The 14,464-nt window shown below is 40.6% G+C and overlaps 1 protein-coding gene across 1 annotated transcript in view; it reads left to right on the forward strand.

Annotated features, from left to right (window-relative positions):
- vps13b (vacuolar protein sorting 13 homolog B) overlaps positions 1-14,464 on the forward strand; it is a 343,085-nt gene that overhangs the window by 275,165 nt on the left and 53,456 nt on the right. Inside the window, exons 41-44 of the mRNA XM_019856211.1 lie at positions 7,675-7,871; positions 10,525-10,706; positions 10,790-11,010; positions 11,244-11,375. Coding sequence (XP_019711770.1) covers positions 7,675-7,871; positions 10,525-10,706; positions 10,790-11,010; positions 11,244-11,375 — 732 coding nt within the window. The remainder of the gene's footprint in view (positions 1-7,674; positions 7,872-10,524; positions 10,707-10,789; positions 11,011-11,243; positions 11,376-14,464) is intronic.

Genomic DNA, 14,464 nt, shown 5'->3' on the forward strand with positions numbered 1-14,464 from the left:
AGCATTCACTTACATCAATTTCTTGCATAATGTATTTTACTTTGCTTCCTCCATCTTTCATTTTTGTTACTTTTATCCTGTGTTCAAGCGTTAAAGCTTTTCTTTTCTTCACTCCTTGGTCTGCAAAGGTCCGTTTTTGTAGCCATTTTAGCAATGCAGTGTTCATGCTGCGTCTGAAACTAACAAAAACAAATACTTCCTGTACTACTGTGGTGTTTGCTGTTGCCGTTTCCGAGCTAAGCAGTAGGAGTCACTGTAGGCTGAGGTAGGATTAGACTTTTGCGGAAGGCTTGTTTTCGTTGTAGTGAATCTCGTTGCGAGGCAAGGGCAGAGAAAAAGATTTCGTATTACGCAACAGGGGGACTTTTCGTTGTAAGGGGAGCGAGCAGAAAAGTAGGAATGGTTTTCAGGCATGAAGATTTTTTCACACTAGGGGGTATTTTCGCCCGTGTAAGTTTCGTTGTAGAGGAGTTTCACTGTAGTAGAAGTTAGGCTAGACTTTGTGGGTGGAAGACAAACATTATTTTGTGAGTCTTATCTTCTATGATCCCTGTCTTGCGCCCGGATTATTTCTGCCAATTATTGATTTATGCTCCCATTGGAGATCTATCACCACAGTCAATGTCACTTACAGTATGGTGTACAGCACTCACAATACTTCACACTCCCACCAGTTGCCAGCACCTTACTACAGTGGAACCTCATTTTACAACGTTCACAACCAAATCAGTTTATGCACAAAATATTCTTTCAGTTCACAATCGGTGACATCATCAATGCGGAATGCTCCATTGTGCTTTCCCTCAAACAACTTTAACATTGTCCATGGTGTCTGTTAAACTCTTGGGTGCGTGCCACAAAGTTTTGTTTTTTTTTTTCCCCCTGAAGAGCTGTAAACGCTGTACGTGTATCTTCTTATACCTGCAGACATGCAGCACGGCAATCAGGCACTGCACGCATGCATTTGCGGCACTGCGTGTTTTTTGGAGTGTAATCCCTGCCAAAAAAGAACGGCCGTGTGCGCGGTTCGTCCTAGCGGTTTGCCAGGAGTCTCTCGGGTGTTTGCTAGATCTCACCCAGGTGTGTTGGTCGCGGGCCCCATTCTTTGCTAACAGCACTAGTCTGTGCTGGCCACTCACAAAGGTGACTGGCTGGAATGGTTTAAGAAAAATCCCGCACACAACTGGTGTAGCTTTTCTGCTCTCAGTAAAGGTAAACCGTGCTTTGCCGTGGGCCGCTTAGAACTGTGAATTAGATAGAGCCCCTCAGAATTCAATTAATAAAAGCCTGAGGGAAGTTTCTGAGCTGTTTTGCGTGACAAACCAATAAGCGCACAAATGGGTTTCAGCCAAGATCAGTATTGTTTTAACAGGACACCACTCAAGTAGACTTGTATTAGTCACAGCTAATGCACTACAAAAAGAAAATAGTCTTCATGTGGTTAATTTGATTTGAGTTTTTACACCTCATCCACCAAAAACTTCACCGTCCGACTTCACAACTTTGGCATAACCACTCATCTCTGATTTTCCACAGCGATTAACATTACCATTTATTCGCCCACATGAGGCAGCAGAGCGGGAATCATTTTCAGACAAAAATTCATTGCATCTCCTGAGTAAACAATTGCTCAAGCTGGTGTCAATTCAATTATTTTATTTTTTTTGCTGGCTGACAAGACGTAACGAACTGTGGATTTTTTTGTTTTGTTTTGTTTTTTTTAACATATATAGACAACAGAACTACCTAATCAGTGTTGATCTTTTTAATAAAAATCATGGAAAACAGGGCAGGGTACGTTTGCAGTCAGAGCCTCAGAGCAAGCTTGGGGAGTCTTCAGTTGCACAGGCATACTTGAACTTTGATTCAGAGATCACACCTGGGTTCATTGTGGAAATTGAAATCATTTCTTCATGCTGTGTGTTTGCTTTAGGTCGCCTGTCTTTAATTATCCTTCAGAGGGACTGTAATGTGTCAATCAGTCCTAGACAAGTAACTCCATGCAAAATAATAGTTTGAGGTTTGGCAGAAACTGAAGTCCTTGACAGTGATGGAAGTCAGATCAGCCAGCCGCTCTAGATGTAAAGATATTTAGAAATAGTTTGGAATATTTACTGTACTTGCCCTCAACATATGTACATTTTGTTGGCATTTGAACAGCACCCAAAAGGGAACTTTAACTAAAGACATGGGATAACCTGGCAGTCTTACATCATCGAGTCCTTAAAGACTTCCAGCAGAGAGAGTGTGTGTGTGTGTGTGTGTGTGTGTGTGTGTGTGTGTGTGTGTGTGTGTGTGTGTGTGTGTGTGTGTGTGTGTGTGTGTGTGTGTGTGTGTGTGTGTGAGAGACGTATTTATAGTTACATTTTGTTCATCAGATAAGATATACACACACAATCACAGTGAAACTAACACTGCTGACTGTATTTACTTGCACATCATAAGAACACCTGTATATACATATGCAGTATACGGCCATATTGTCTTTCATAGACACAATTATTTATTGTCTTTTCTTGAATACAACCAGGTGATTCATACAAAACCACATTTTCCACCTAAAGTGTGTCGAGGCATATTTGCAGAATGGCAGAGTTTTGAACATTATCCCTTGAAAATTGAGTTTGCATGAATGTTCCTAAATGTGAAAGGCCATACTTTTGTCCGCCGCTTACATTAAAGGAAGTCTGTCAACCGCATTGTTTTTTTTTAAATTAAATCTATTGTGTTGGTGTAAACAGGAGAAATTATGCAAAGATTTAATTCAGCGACAGCTGAATGATTTTGAAAAATAATGTAATTGTGACCATACCCCACCCCCTCAATATTGTGATGGTGATTTAATATCTGATTAATATTTCAAGATCTTCTTCCCCTGTATTTTTCTAAACACAAGCAATACATTAATCTGTATCACAATGAACAAAGACAGATTCATGATACATTAGGGCTGCCAAGATTCGTCATCTAGTCCGAACTATGTCAACAATCAAAATTGGTGACAATTAATTGAATTGTCGACGAGTCATTTATTGTGTGTGTTTATGTGTTTATTTATTTGATGCTTTGTTTTTTTTCTCCCGCTGTTCCTGCTGGCATCTCTGTGACACACAGTGCAGTTATGGTCATCATCCGTCATCCGTGATGTAAACAGAAAGCACTGTGGCTAAAGCAGTCACATGGCTAATCAACATTAGCAACTGAACGTTTGGTCTATTTAACTAAAAATACCTAATATGATGCAAACCTGCCTCTCAAGGCAGCAAGACAGGGATGCTCGATCATCTAAAAAGGAAGCCCGTTGTGCCTGATGCCTGATTTTATTTCTAACATAGGGACAGTCATGTCTACAAGTGTGCATTAGTACACAAAGCTTCCCGTCTGTGTTTGATGTAGTGTTGTAACATGATGTCCTATTTGCTACATTAACATATAAGAGTGTCTGCTATGGATTACGTAGGTATTAGTCAGTGAACTCCTGTTTATGGACAACCAAAACACAGCTAATGTGTGTCCGTCTTTGACATCAACACAGGAACAGCACATGCACTCAAAGCCAGTATCTCTCCATTCCCACAGTTGTGAACGCTAACGGTGTTGTGTTTAAGAATAGCAACACTCAAGTAACAGAACACTACATATTTGTCACAAGCAAATACATAACAATGAAACAGATAATCTAATTCATGACAATACACTATGTTACAGCGCTAAAACACATTTGGTGGTCCTAATATTTGGGAATTTTTCCTTTTCAGGTACATACCTAGTTTAATTTTGTAGATCAATGTCCTACTTTTAAATTATGCATACTGGTGAAGCAAAACAAAACTTTTTGGATAAAGTTTATTGGGTAACGCAAAATTAAAAACCATGACAAGGGTTTATTTTCATTTTCTTTAGCATAGTGCCTTTTTCTTTGTAATAGCTCTCAAAAATGCTTGGTGCCTGGGAAGAGTGAAATGTTTACAAGTATTTCTTTTTGTATTTATAGATGGTTTCATAGCATTAGTGCAATTTGCATTGTGTATAGATTCTGGTTCCATTTTACAATGCACTAAATATTTACAGCTAAAAATTTGAAGGCCACAGTATCGCCTTGTTGAAAAAAATCAGTTCTGGGAATTCTCTTTGGAGACTTAGTAAGTTTCTGCTCCAGTGGCAAGTGCTAAGGTTGCGGGTGCACAACTCTGTCGGCTGCAATTATGACAAGTTGATTCCAGGAAGCCCTATGTGGCATTTCTAACACAATGTAAACTACGGTTACCTCATCTGATCAAGGTTCAGACCCCCGCATACAAATTTAAGGGGGTTCACACCACACATGTGTACACTGGCCCTCTTGACAGTTCGAAATTGTCGTGGGAGCACCATAGTTTTAGTAAACAATTTGATTTACACAGACCAATGCACTCCACATACACCTTCATGCCTTGGTGTCTGGCATTTATCAGGTGGGCTGCTGAGAGCTCCCTGCCACTACTGATCCATCAGTAGCAGGGTTCTGCAGGTGGTCAGTGAAACCTGAGAACTCGGCTTCGTTCACACAGGAGCACCCCACCCACCACATGCATGCTAATGTTGGCTCGCTGGAGCAGAAATGAATAAAGTCCTGCAGCCATCGAACTGTCAACATGCTCACATAACCTGATTGTCCTTCTGTGTGAAACACAGCACAAGGACCTAAAAGCAAATGGATGCCTTGTAGCCCACAGTTAGGTTATGCTGCCGTCATGCAGTTTTTTTATGGATGTGACTTGTCATCTCATGCTTTATTGGTGTTTTGAGGTAAAAAAATATGTCAGCGTTTTTTGACTTGGTGAGAAGTGAACTTGTTTTTTAGGTCACTGAAAAGAACAGTGCTGTACCAATTACCATACATCATAGAATCTTAATATATACCAAATGTTTTGTGTTTGGTCGACAGCAAAAGAAGCTTAATCTGTACAGGGATACACTAAAATGTATTTTTTGTGCAATAGCAAATCATTGCAATTATGCTTTTTTTTTTTTTTTTGTCAGTCATGGTTGTATTGGTGGGTTTGTAGGGTTTTGAACCACAAATTGAAACGGTGTAGTATTCTGAACAGGGGTGCAGATTCATTTGGGGTAAAATAAGTAAATACTGGGGCATTGGAGTCCAAGTGCTTTAGAATATAGGGAACTTCCCTTACACATTTCAGAGGTGCCTTTGAGCAAGGCAGCTAAATATGTCTTTACCCCATGCAGTACAGTTCCGTTTGGATTGCCACAGTTTAAAATGGCAAATGTAGGGGGAATTGGGTATGTAAATAGTGTTAACCTAGCATAGCATAGTGATTCTATAACTTAAAAAATAGGCATGTGTGAATACTACTACTCTGTAGTAGTGCACTGTATATTTATGTTGTTTTTGTGGGTGTTATTGTACCACAAATTTGGTAGTTCTCTGTCAGCCAATCAATGGACAGAAACATTTGGAATGCTGTACTGCAGGGATGTCAAACTAAGTTTTGTCGCAGGCCACATTTTAGTTACCGTTTCCCTTGGAGGGCCGTTATGACTGAAACCATGTAAAAAGAGTTGTTGATTCAACTCTTGTTTAAGTTACTATCACGAGAGGTTTTGTAACCAGAAAATGCTAAGACTATCTCTCTTATTTATTACACATGACAATTAAAATTTTGATAGACATTTTAGAAAACAACATGGAAGTTGACATGTTTGATCTGCTTTTGCGGGCCACATAAAATGATGTGGCAGGCCAGATCTGGCCCCCAGGCCTTGAGTTTGACACCTATGCTGTCCTGAAATCCATTGGGATGGGGATAAATAAATGCACCAGCTTTAGCATTGTCGAGGTTACAATTACCCACTCAAACTTAAATAACACAAGAAAATTTTAAGAAACACAGTGGTGCCTTAGGATACTTGTGACCCAATTCATGAGTTTTCCGAAAAACAAACCTACCTTTATTAGAGTGAGTTTTTTTTGTTTTTTTTTTTGATTGCAAGCAAAAACTAGAGCTACGAGCACTGCATAGTGGCAGTTAACTCACTTCGCGATAAATAATACTTTGGCAAATAGTGAACATGTAAAAAAAAAATAAAATAAAAAAATAGGCTTCAAGCTGTGTAATGCCACTTCCGGTTAAAGTTTACTGTCAAACTAAATGCACGTTGGAGAATTACTCATTGTACTGTATATTTCAAAGAAACACAAAGCTTAGCCTTTCGTCTGCTAGCTTAATGCTATTGCTAACACACAATGGGAAACGTGTACTGTATAGACCTTTTAAGTCACTGATATTTGAACACACAAGGTGCAGCAACACATTTAGACATCCACTATCGCAGTGCTCACAGTCATAAATTTATTCTTTGTGAGGAGGTCAGACTGTCTGTGTACTCTATATATGTACTTGTAAAATATTATACTATATCCATCTGTCTGTCTTATACTGCCCTCAAGTGGCCAGGGTGGGAAATAGCACAATGTGCATTAAATTAAATGAGAAAGTGTGTGTATAATCCTATTTAATAGAGTCTGTAAAGAGGAAAACATGTATTTAATGTTGACATACCTGAGAGAAGAGTGTTGTTAAAAAGCATGCCAAATTTGTATTTAAATAAAAAATACCATGTACATGAAATCAGGCTTGAAAATTGTGAACATTTTCAATTCCCTCAGCTCTCAGATGTTGTGGGTGTGACGCTGACGCTGAATAGGCTGGAAATGCTCTCTTCTCGAGTCCTGTCTCTCAAATAGTACATTCTTACAGTAATGTGCTCAAATATCTTTCATTGCATACATTATGCCCGTAGTATGACCCACAATTTGAATACTGTGTTCCCCTCTGTTTAATAAATGGATAATCCACACACCGACACAACACCAACTGAGGCGGAGATGTATTAGATGACCCTGGTGCCAGTCCACGACGTCCATAAGCTCCTTAACTAGTGAGCTAGCCTCCATCTAGGCGAACAAACAATCAATTTTCTCTGAAGATTCTCTGTTGCATAGAATTAGACCGCCACGCCGCTGTTCCGCAAGCCAGCTAGCCCGCTAGGTAGCCGCTAGTTCCCACTAGCTAGCTGGCTAGCTCATGAACTGGCGGACTGGCAGCTGGGCTGTCCAATTCTCCACCGTCTCGCGCCGCATACTGCACGTGAGAGCCAACACAACAAAGACACTGTAACCCCAAGAACACAAAACACGTAAGACTTGAGGGAAAAAATATTTTTTTAGCATAACTTCTTCGCAAACTGCATGCTGTTTTAGAGATGGCTTATTATTCTCGCTATTATGATGGAGATGAAATAAGGGCACTCATCACTTATTAAGTGGGGGTGAGCCAACTGGGCCTCGTTTTTGCCACGCCCCAAAAATTTACCGCCATGTCTCAACAATTCAGTACTAAATTGTTCTGTCTTTGCACATGTCAGCACTGACCTTCAAGATTTTTTAATATTTTAGAAACAAATAAGAAAAACAACTTCACAGGGTCTTTATAGGTACAAATTATTTTTTTGTTGTTTTGTGAGGAGATTGGAACGGATTAATGGCGTTCACATTCATTTTAATGGGGAAAGATGATTTGCAGTACGAGTGATTTGAGTATTACGACCGTGGTTAGGGAAGAAATTAAACTCGTGAATAAATACCATTTCATTTTGTGACTTTTGCACCAGGTACCATGCAGCCTAGAGTACTGGGATGAGCTCCAGGATGCCTTTGTTCCATATCGAGACTTTAGCCTATCAGAGAGCCGTGCCTGCCAACTGCAGCTTCCCAGTCTCAGCTTCACTGATCAGCAGAAGGAGCTGGTGGCCTCAGATGTCTGGAGGATCGTCCTCAACAATAACAGCGAGGGAGGAGATGAACAGAGGTAAAAGAATGTTCATCTTAATGTTGTTGTATGTATTTCCTTGTGCACACACCACCTCATCAATTAGGAGCTTGGCGAGGCCACCGAACACCACACATTCTTCTACCCAGCAGAATTGTCTGCTTCAGTAAAAGTTTTGTGTTTCCATTGTAAAAAGGAGCCAAAAGGTCTAACATGCACTGTTGTTGCCCAGCGACTAATCAACAATTATCAAATCTGCCTGACAGCTGGACGTCAGAGTATAAAGGCAACAAAAAAGCCATTTAAAAACATGATGGTATGCAGTAGAAAAAGCCATTCCTCAAGCAGGATCGTGTTTTTCCAATGCCAATTGTACAATGGGGAACTAAACTGAACCGTGCAGCTTGGTGCAAATTTTAAGATCTCCCTGAACTGCAAAACTACAGAATCCCTTGGCATTTCCTAAATTCTGCCTCCCGCTTTGTGTAAGCTTGGAGAAGCCCTTTGCTTCAGTATCAATGTGCCACAACACGCAGCAAGTTGGTAGGTTAAGTGTGGTATGGAAAAACCTGACTGTCTGGCACAGACCCAACGTCAACCCCATCAAACCTGAGGATGAGTTTCATCCCAAACACATTTGTGATGAATTGCAATCGAAGTTGTGAGCCAGCCCCTCTCATCCAACACCGATGTTCTCGGACCTCACAAATGCTCATCTGAATGAATTCATAGAAATTCCCACAAATACATTCCAAAATGTTATACAGTCTTCCTAGAAGAGCGCAAGATGATGTTGTTGTCTAGTTGTAAGTATCTGTTGGTATAATGGCCTGTCGGTGTCTATTAATATTGTTCTGGCTTGCCTGTACATCTACTCAAACTTACTGTAAGTCGTCGTATGTTGATGTTTGAGCTGTGTTTACTGTAGTTTGCATTTACATCCACAATGAGTGTGAGTGAAAGTAGAGGGAGTGAACATATCCAGGCGACTAAGCACAAAGAGTCAGCAATGGGTCCCTTGTACCACATATGGTGAGCAGGAGCTGGGAGTGGGTTTGGAAGGCGTTCAGATCGGCCTAATGAGATTTCCCAGCACACCAAGTGCCTGTCAGGCCCCATCCGGATTCCTTCCTGCTTACCTTGAGTGTATCTAATCGAGGGAAAGCTCACGGGAAGCATGAAGAGTAAAAAGCTCCCTTTGGTTTGGCTCACAAGTTGCTAGAAGGGTTGGGTCAACTTGTAACACCTCAAAAAGAATGTGTTTGGTCTTCCAGTCTTACTACCACTGCTTCTCCTCTCCAGTATGTCAGCAAACACCTTCTGACTTCTTATGGGCTTCATGCATTCTCTCTTCAATTTCTTCCCATCTTAATTCACTTATTTCCTTTCTCCCCAGTTTCCTCCTGAGATTTAAGGAACTTTAAGTGGAATAGAATTTGGCAAGCCCACATTCTGTGTGGCTTAGAGAGCTCGATGAGCAGGAAGGGAGGGACCAACTAAACATGTAAGAGAAGAAACTGAAAAAAAATTGTGAGTGTAAAACCAAATATACATCTGACTTTCATTATAATCATACGCCAAACTCTAGATGTCCCTTGTTTAAATTATTTGTCTTTTTTGATCACAAATGATTCCACACTGCTAACTCACTCATTTCAACTGTACTTTAAAAAACTTACGACATACAAATTACAAACCCAATTCCAATGACGTTGGGACATTGTGTTTTACATAAATTAAAACAATACAATCAAATGCAAATCATGTTACACCTATACTTAACTGAATACACTACAAAGACAAGATGTTTAATGTTCAAACTGATAAACTCTCTTATTTTTTTTGATAATTAATTGAGACTTTTATGGCTGGAACATATTCCAAAAAAGCTGGGACAGGTGGCAAAAAAGACTAAGTTGAGGAATGCTCATCAAACAGCTGTGTGGAACATTCCACAGTCTAAGTGGGAACAGGTGGGTGCCATAATTGGGTATAAAATGAGCGTCCCTGAATTGCTTAGTCAATCACAAGCAAAGATTGGAGCGAGGTTCACCTCTTTGTGAACAATTGCGTTCGGAAAAAAAGTCGAACAGTTTAAGGACAATGCTCCTCAACGTACTATTGCAAGGAATTTACGGTCCATAATATCATCAAAAGCTTCAGAGAATCTGGAGAAATCACTGCTTGTAAGTGGCAAGGCTTACATGCAGAAACATATGCTGCCATCCAAGCAACTGGACGCCCCTGCTTATTTCAGCAAGACACTACCAAATCACATTCTGCACGTGTTACAACAGCGTGGCTTCATAGTAAAAGAGTGTGGGTATTGGACTGGTCTGCCTGCAGTCCATACCTGTCTCCCATTGAAAATATGTGGTGCATTATGACCTGTAAAATATGACAAAGTAGACCCAGGACTGTTGAAAACCATAAAATATGACAAAGTAGACCCAGGACTGTTGAAAAGCTGAAGCTGTACATCAAGCAAGAATGGTAAAGAATTGTGGACAAGCAGTGGAAGGGTATGATTTGCATTCATGTAAAGAACTTTAAGCTGCATTTTACGTATGAAACGCGCTATGCAAATAAAGTTGGGTGATTGATTGATTAAGTGGCTTCGGTTGCGCTTTCTGTTTACGCATGAATCTTGAATTGAACAAGTGTCAAATCTGCTTCTCCTCATTGCCTTCAGTTCAGATAGTGATTCTGGATCCCAACTACCGTGCGATCAGTTGGTATCGCCCATGGCCCTGGCAGCGTGCACCCGTGTGGACTCCTGCTTTGCACCTTGGTTTGTTCCCTCCTTGGGTGTGTCCCTGCAGCTGGCACAGATGCAAGTTCATCTCTGCCACCATCTAGAACAACTGGGAACAGGTTAGGATGCAGAAAACAGATTCATACCAAACTCAGCCTTCAAAGGCTAGTCGACTAACTTTGAATTTTCTCTCTCGTCGCAGTTCCATCTCAAAAGCTTCGGCCCTTCCTGCCAGACAGAAAGATACCTCAGAAACAAGAGTTCATGGTTATTGGTACTTGGGAGCCACACATTTTCCTGCGTCAGTGGACCAGTGGCCCAAGGCGTTGTCAGGAATTCAACTTTTCCACCCAGCTTGAATGCAAGCTGCTGGAGTATCGAAACTTAACACACCTGCAAGTTCTGCAACCCTGTGTAATACAGGTAGTTCACACTCCAATTACAGAATATGATGAGGGCCAATGCAAACATTTTTAACATAAATGCTGGTTGTAGCAGTGGAGTACAACTGCATTCTGTGGCGTGTATTTCAACCCTCATTTCCGTTTAAAAAAAAAAAAAAAACACAAGAAGAAAAGAAAGCTGTTTCATTCGAGTGTAGTAGCAAGTTCTATCCATTGAAGAGATCTGATTTACATTCCTGTGATTTGTTTCAGGGCCACGCTACAGCCACATGTTGTCCCCAAAGCAGTGTGTGGGATGCAAACATCTTTATGGAGCCTATGTTTGCCACGATCAGTCAGTATGCCATCCACACATTAGACACCGCCGTGAAAAGCTGGCAACAGGTAATACAGACTACACTGTGTATATTAAACCACATCCAATAATTTAGTGGTCCAGAAGCTCTTCTAAACCACCTCACATTTAATGTCAACTGTGTGGTGAAAACATTACCTCTAAGGGTCAGATTAAATAACAGGCATTAATTTCACATGTTCAGTCACTAACTGTGTGCGTGCTGTTGGCTAAAAGTGTAAAAGTGGTGGAGACAGTGATATTTCACGAGGAATTTGAATTTAAGATAGCAGTGATGGTTTTTTTACCACAAAAAATTTGGGAGAGCTCAAATATATACGTTTTTTAAAGTGAAGACATTGGAAAAGTGACTCTGATATGGTGAAATACTTCTCCCCATCCTAATTAAAATTGCATTTAAAATTTAGGAGCGGAATCCCGAAAAATTTCTTTGGGAGTGGCCAGGACCAATTGTCACAGTACGATCAAATCAAATGGCCTACATACAAGGAAATGTGGAGTTGAAAGGAGTTTTGTCATAGGTGGGGCTGTGCACAAATCGGTGGCAACTTAAGCCGAGATCTGAATTGGCCATTTAAAAAAAAATGCCGAATCAGGATTCGAGTGAGAATGAATCATAGCATACTGTCCCATGTAGTAGTGTAACAGGAATGTTTGAACCGTATGTCAGATGAGAACATCAGGTTCACTTAGAAAGTCATAAATTTACTTTTAAAAAAGGATGCTTCATCAACACATCCAGCACAAAACACGGATGTGTTTTATTTTCATTCAATTGTCAATGTTTCAATCTTTTTCATTTTTAATATTGTATAAGTAGCATTCAAGAGGGAGTATTGATTTTTTTTTTTTTCTGGTAAACCTTTAGTGCTGTTTGGTTCTTTCACATGTGCTCTATCTCAAGCGTTACATCCAAAGAGTTTAGGAGATGAAGACTGCAGTTTGTGTGAGCAAAATAGAAGAGCAATTTGGTGTGCTTACATAGTTTTCATTACTTGACGATCAAACAGTAGACATGAGACAAAGCAATTTGATCTTCTCCTCATTTTTGCTTGTGGTGCAGGTGTAGTAAATCTATCAGGGAAATCTCAAGAAAATTCTCTATATGCTCTGGCACAAAGACGGTTGCCTTTGTCCCGTGCCAGGAGGAATACCAGCTAAACAAATGGATAGCAGTTCACAAGACTAGCTTGGATTTGATGAATACAACGTGCCGAACGGGGCATTTTGGTTGTTTGTAAATTGTGACAAAGAGGGCTGCAGTTTATCTGTTGTAGGCCTTTAACGCATTGGAGCTCATCGTCCCTCCTTTCTCAACACTCACCACTGCCTCTGGTAGCCCGCATTGCAGTGTTTGAAGTAATGCCCGAGAAAATACGGTAACATTTGAGTGATGACACCTGCCAAGGCTTCATCTGGCCCAAGTCCTCCACCCACTTCTCTGCCACACTTACATGCTCACACACTTGGGACTCTCTGACTCTGCATGGTTCTGCTCAGCTGTGCTTCTGACTCATTATACTAGACTCTGGAGACATGAACTATCTTCATGGTTTTACTTGGGAGAAATAATAGCTGTTGGTGGGTTTTAGATAGTAAAAACAGCTGTGGTCTTTACCTGTAGAAAATAAAATGTTTCGAGTACAAGTCTGTCTTAAATAAATCCTTTAGCTGAGACTGTGTAAGTTTTTACTCTATCATCAAAGTTCTAACGAGTTATTTTGGATAATGGCTACTATGTGAGCATTGGTTTCATTATTTTATTGGTGTAGGCTAACGCACATTCCCAATTTCTATCCGTTAATTTCACCATAAATAGCACTTGTATGAATGAGTGCTCTAATGAAAACTCAGAGTGCAGCACTGAAGTAGTGTTTTGGGCACATTGATGTCTTTACCCAACTTGCCAATTATGACCACTTGGTCATTTCATATCCCACAGGGATGTTCTTAAATTCACTGTGGGGTGGTTCGTGGAGTTGTTGCGTTTATGTATTGTTTTGATTGGACTAAACAGCAGCAACCTTGGAACTCCTACATAACTACTTCAACCACTTTGCTTAACACAAGGGGGAAACACACCATAATTATGAGGTAAATGTGCTGCATGTGGGTATGGTCGTGTTGGAGACGGGGGTAGAGAGAGGTCAATCACAAAACACAGATCCTGTTGAAAATGGTGGGGCACTGTGAAAGGCCTGAGTTTTAAGTAAGTGCTTGATTTAATTGTGACTAAAGCCTGGACATACACACATGCCCACACGCACATACGCACACGGTTCATATGTCAGAAAATGGGATCCAAATTGAAAATCTGCTTAGTTGGACACTTTAACAGCCTTTGTCCCGCCACAACGGAAGGCTGCATCCTCACTTGATGTAAACATGTTGTGATTCTCGTGGTTCCTGGTTTCAGGGCTGTCAGGCAGGTCTGTTGTGATGTGGCACTAAGGGTCACCAGTGAACCGTAGAAAAGATTCCTCAACTACCACACAAGTTAACGCTATTAGTCCGTGTATAGTCGTACCACATCCTCAGAACCAGAACGGCTGTAAGACTTCCAGATGAACAGTAATAAACATACGTACAACTGCTGCTTTGTTACAAGGTTGTAATTTATACGTACAGAAAAAAGCCACACATACTGTGATTGTCAAGACAACATGGGTTGCTGTTCTACCCATAATAACATCAAAAGCTTCTGACACAAGTATACAAGCCAAAGCCATTTTTCATAATGCTCACCTGTGTACTTACATCTACTTTCTGTTGGCTCTGTCCATCAATCAAAATCAACTCATGTATTAAGCCAGTCTCATGTCAAGTATTGTGGTTAAGTTCAGAGCATATTTGTTTGGATGCCATTAATATACGTTTCAGATGCATCTTTTTTGGTTTATATCCTTGAACTCAGTTGCCCCATCTGGCCCCGACCTCAGCCCCCTTAAATTTTAACCTCAAGCCTCCATTTTCAATTCTCCATCCTCATCTTTGCTCCTCGCTTAGCCACTAAACCTCAGGGAAGTGGCTTCGGGAGAAAGCCACACAAAAGCTTGGCACTATATATTTTCTCACAAAATCTTCATAGGCCTTTATAAATGCAAAAGTTGTTCTCCTT

This window comes from Hippocampus comes, unplaced genomic scaffold (genome assembly GCF_001891065.2).
Source record: "Hippocampus comes isolate QL1 unplaced genomic scaffold, H_comes_QL1_v1.1 scaffold327, whole genome shotgun sequence".
Classification (NCBI taxonomy): Eukaryota; Metazoa; Chordata; class Actinopteri; order Syngnathiformes; family Syngnathidae; genus Hippocampus; species Hippocampus comes.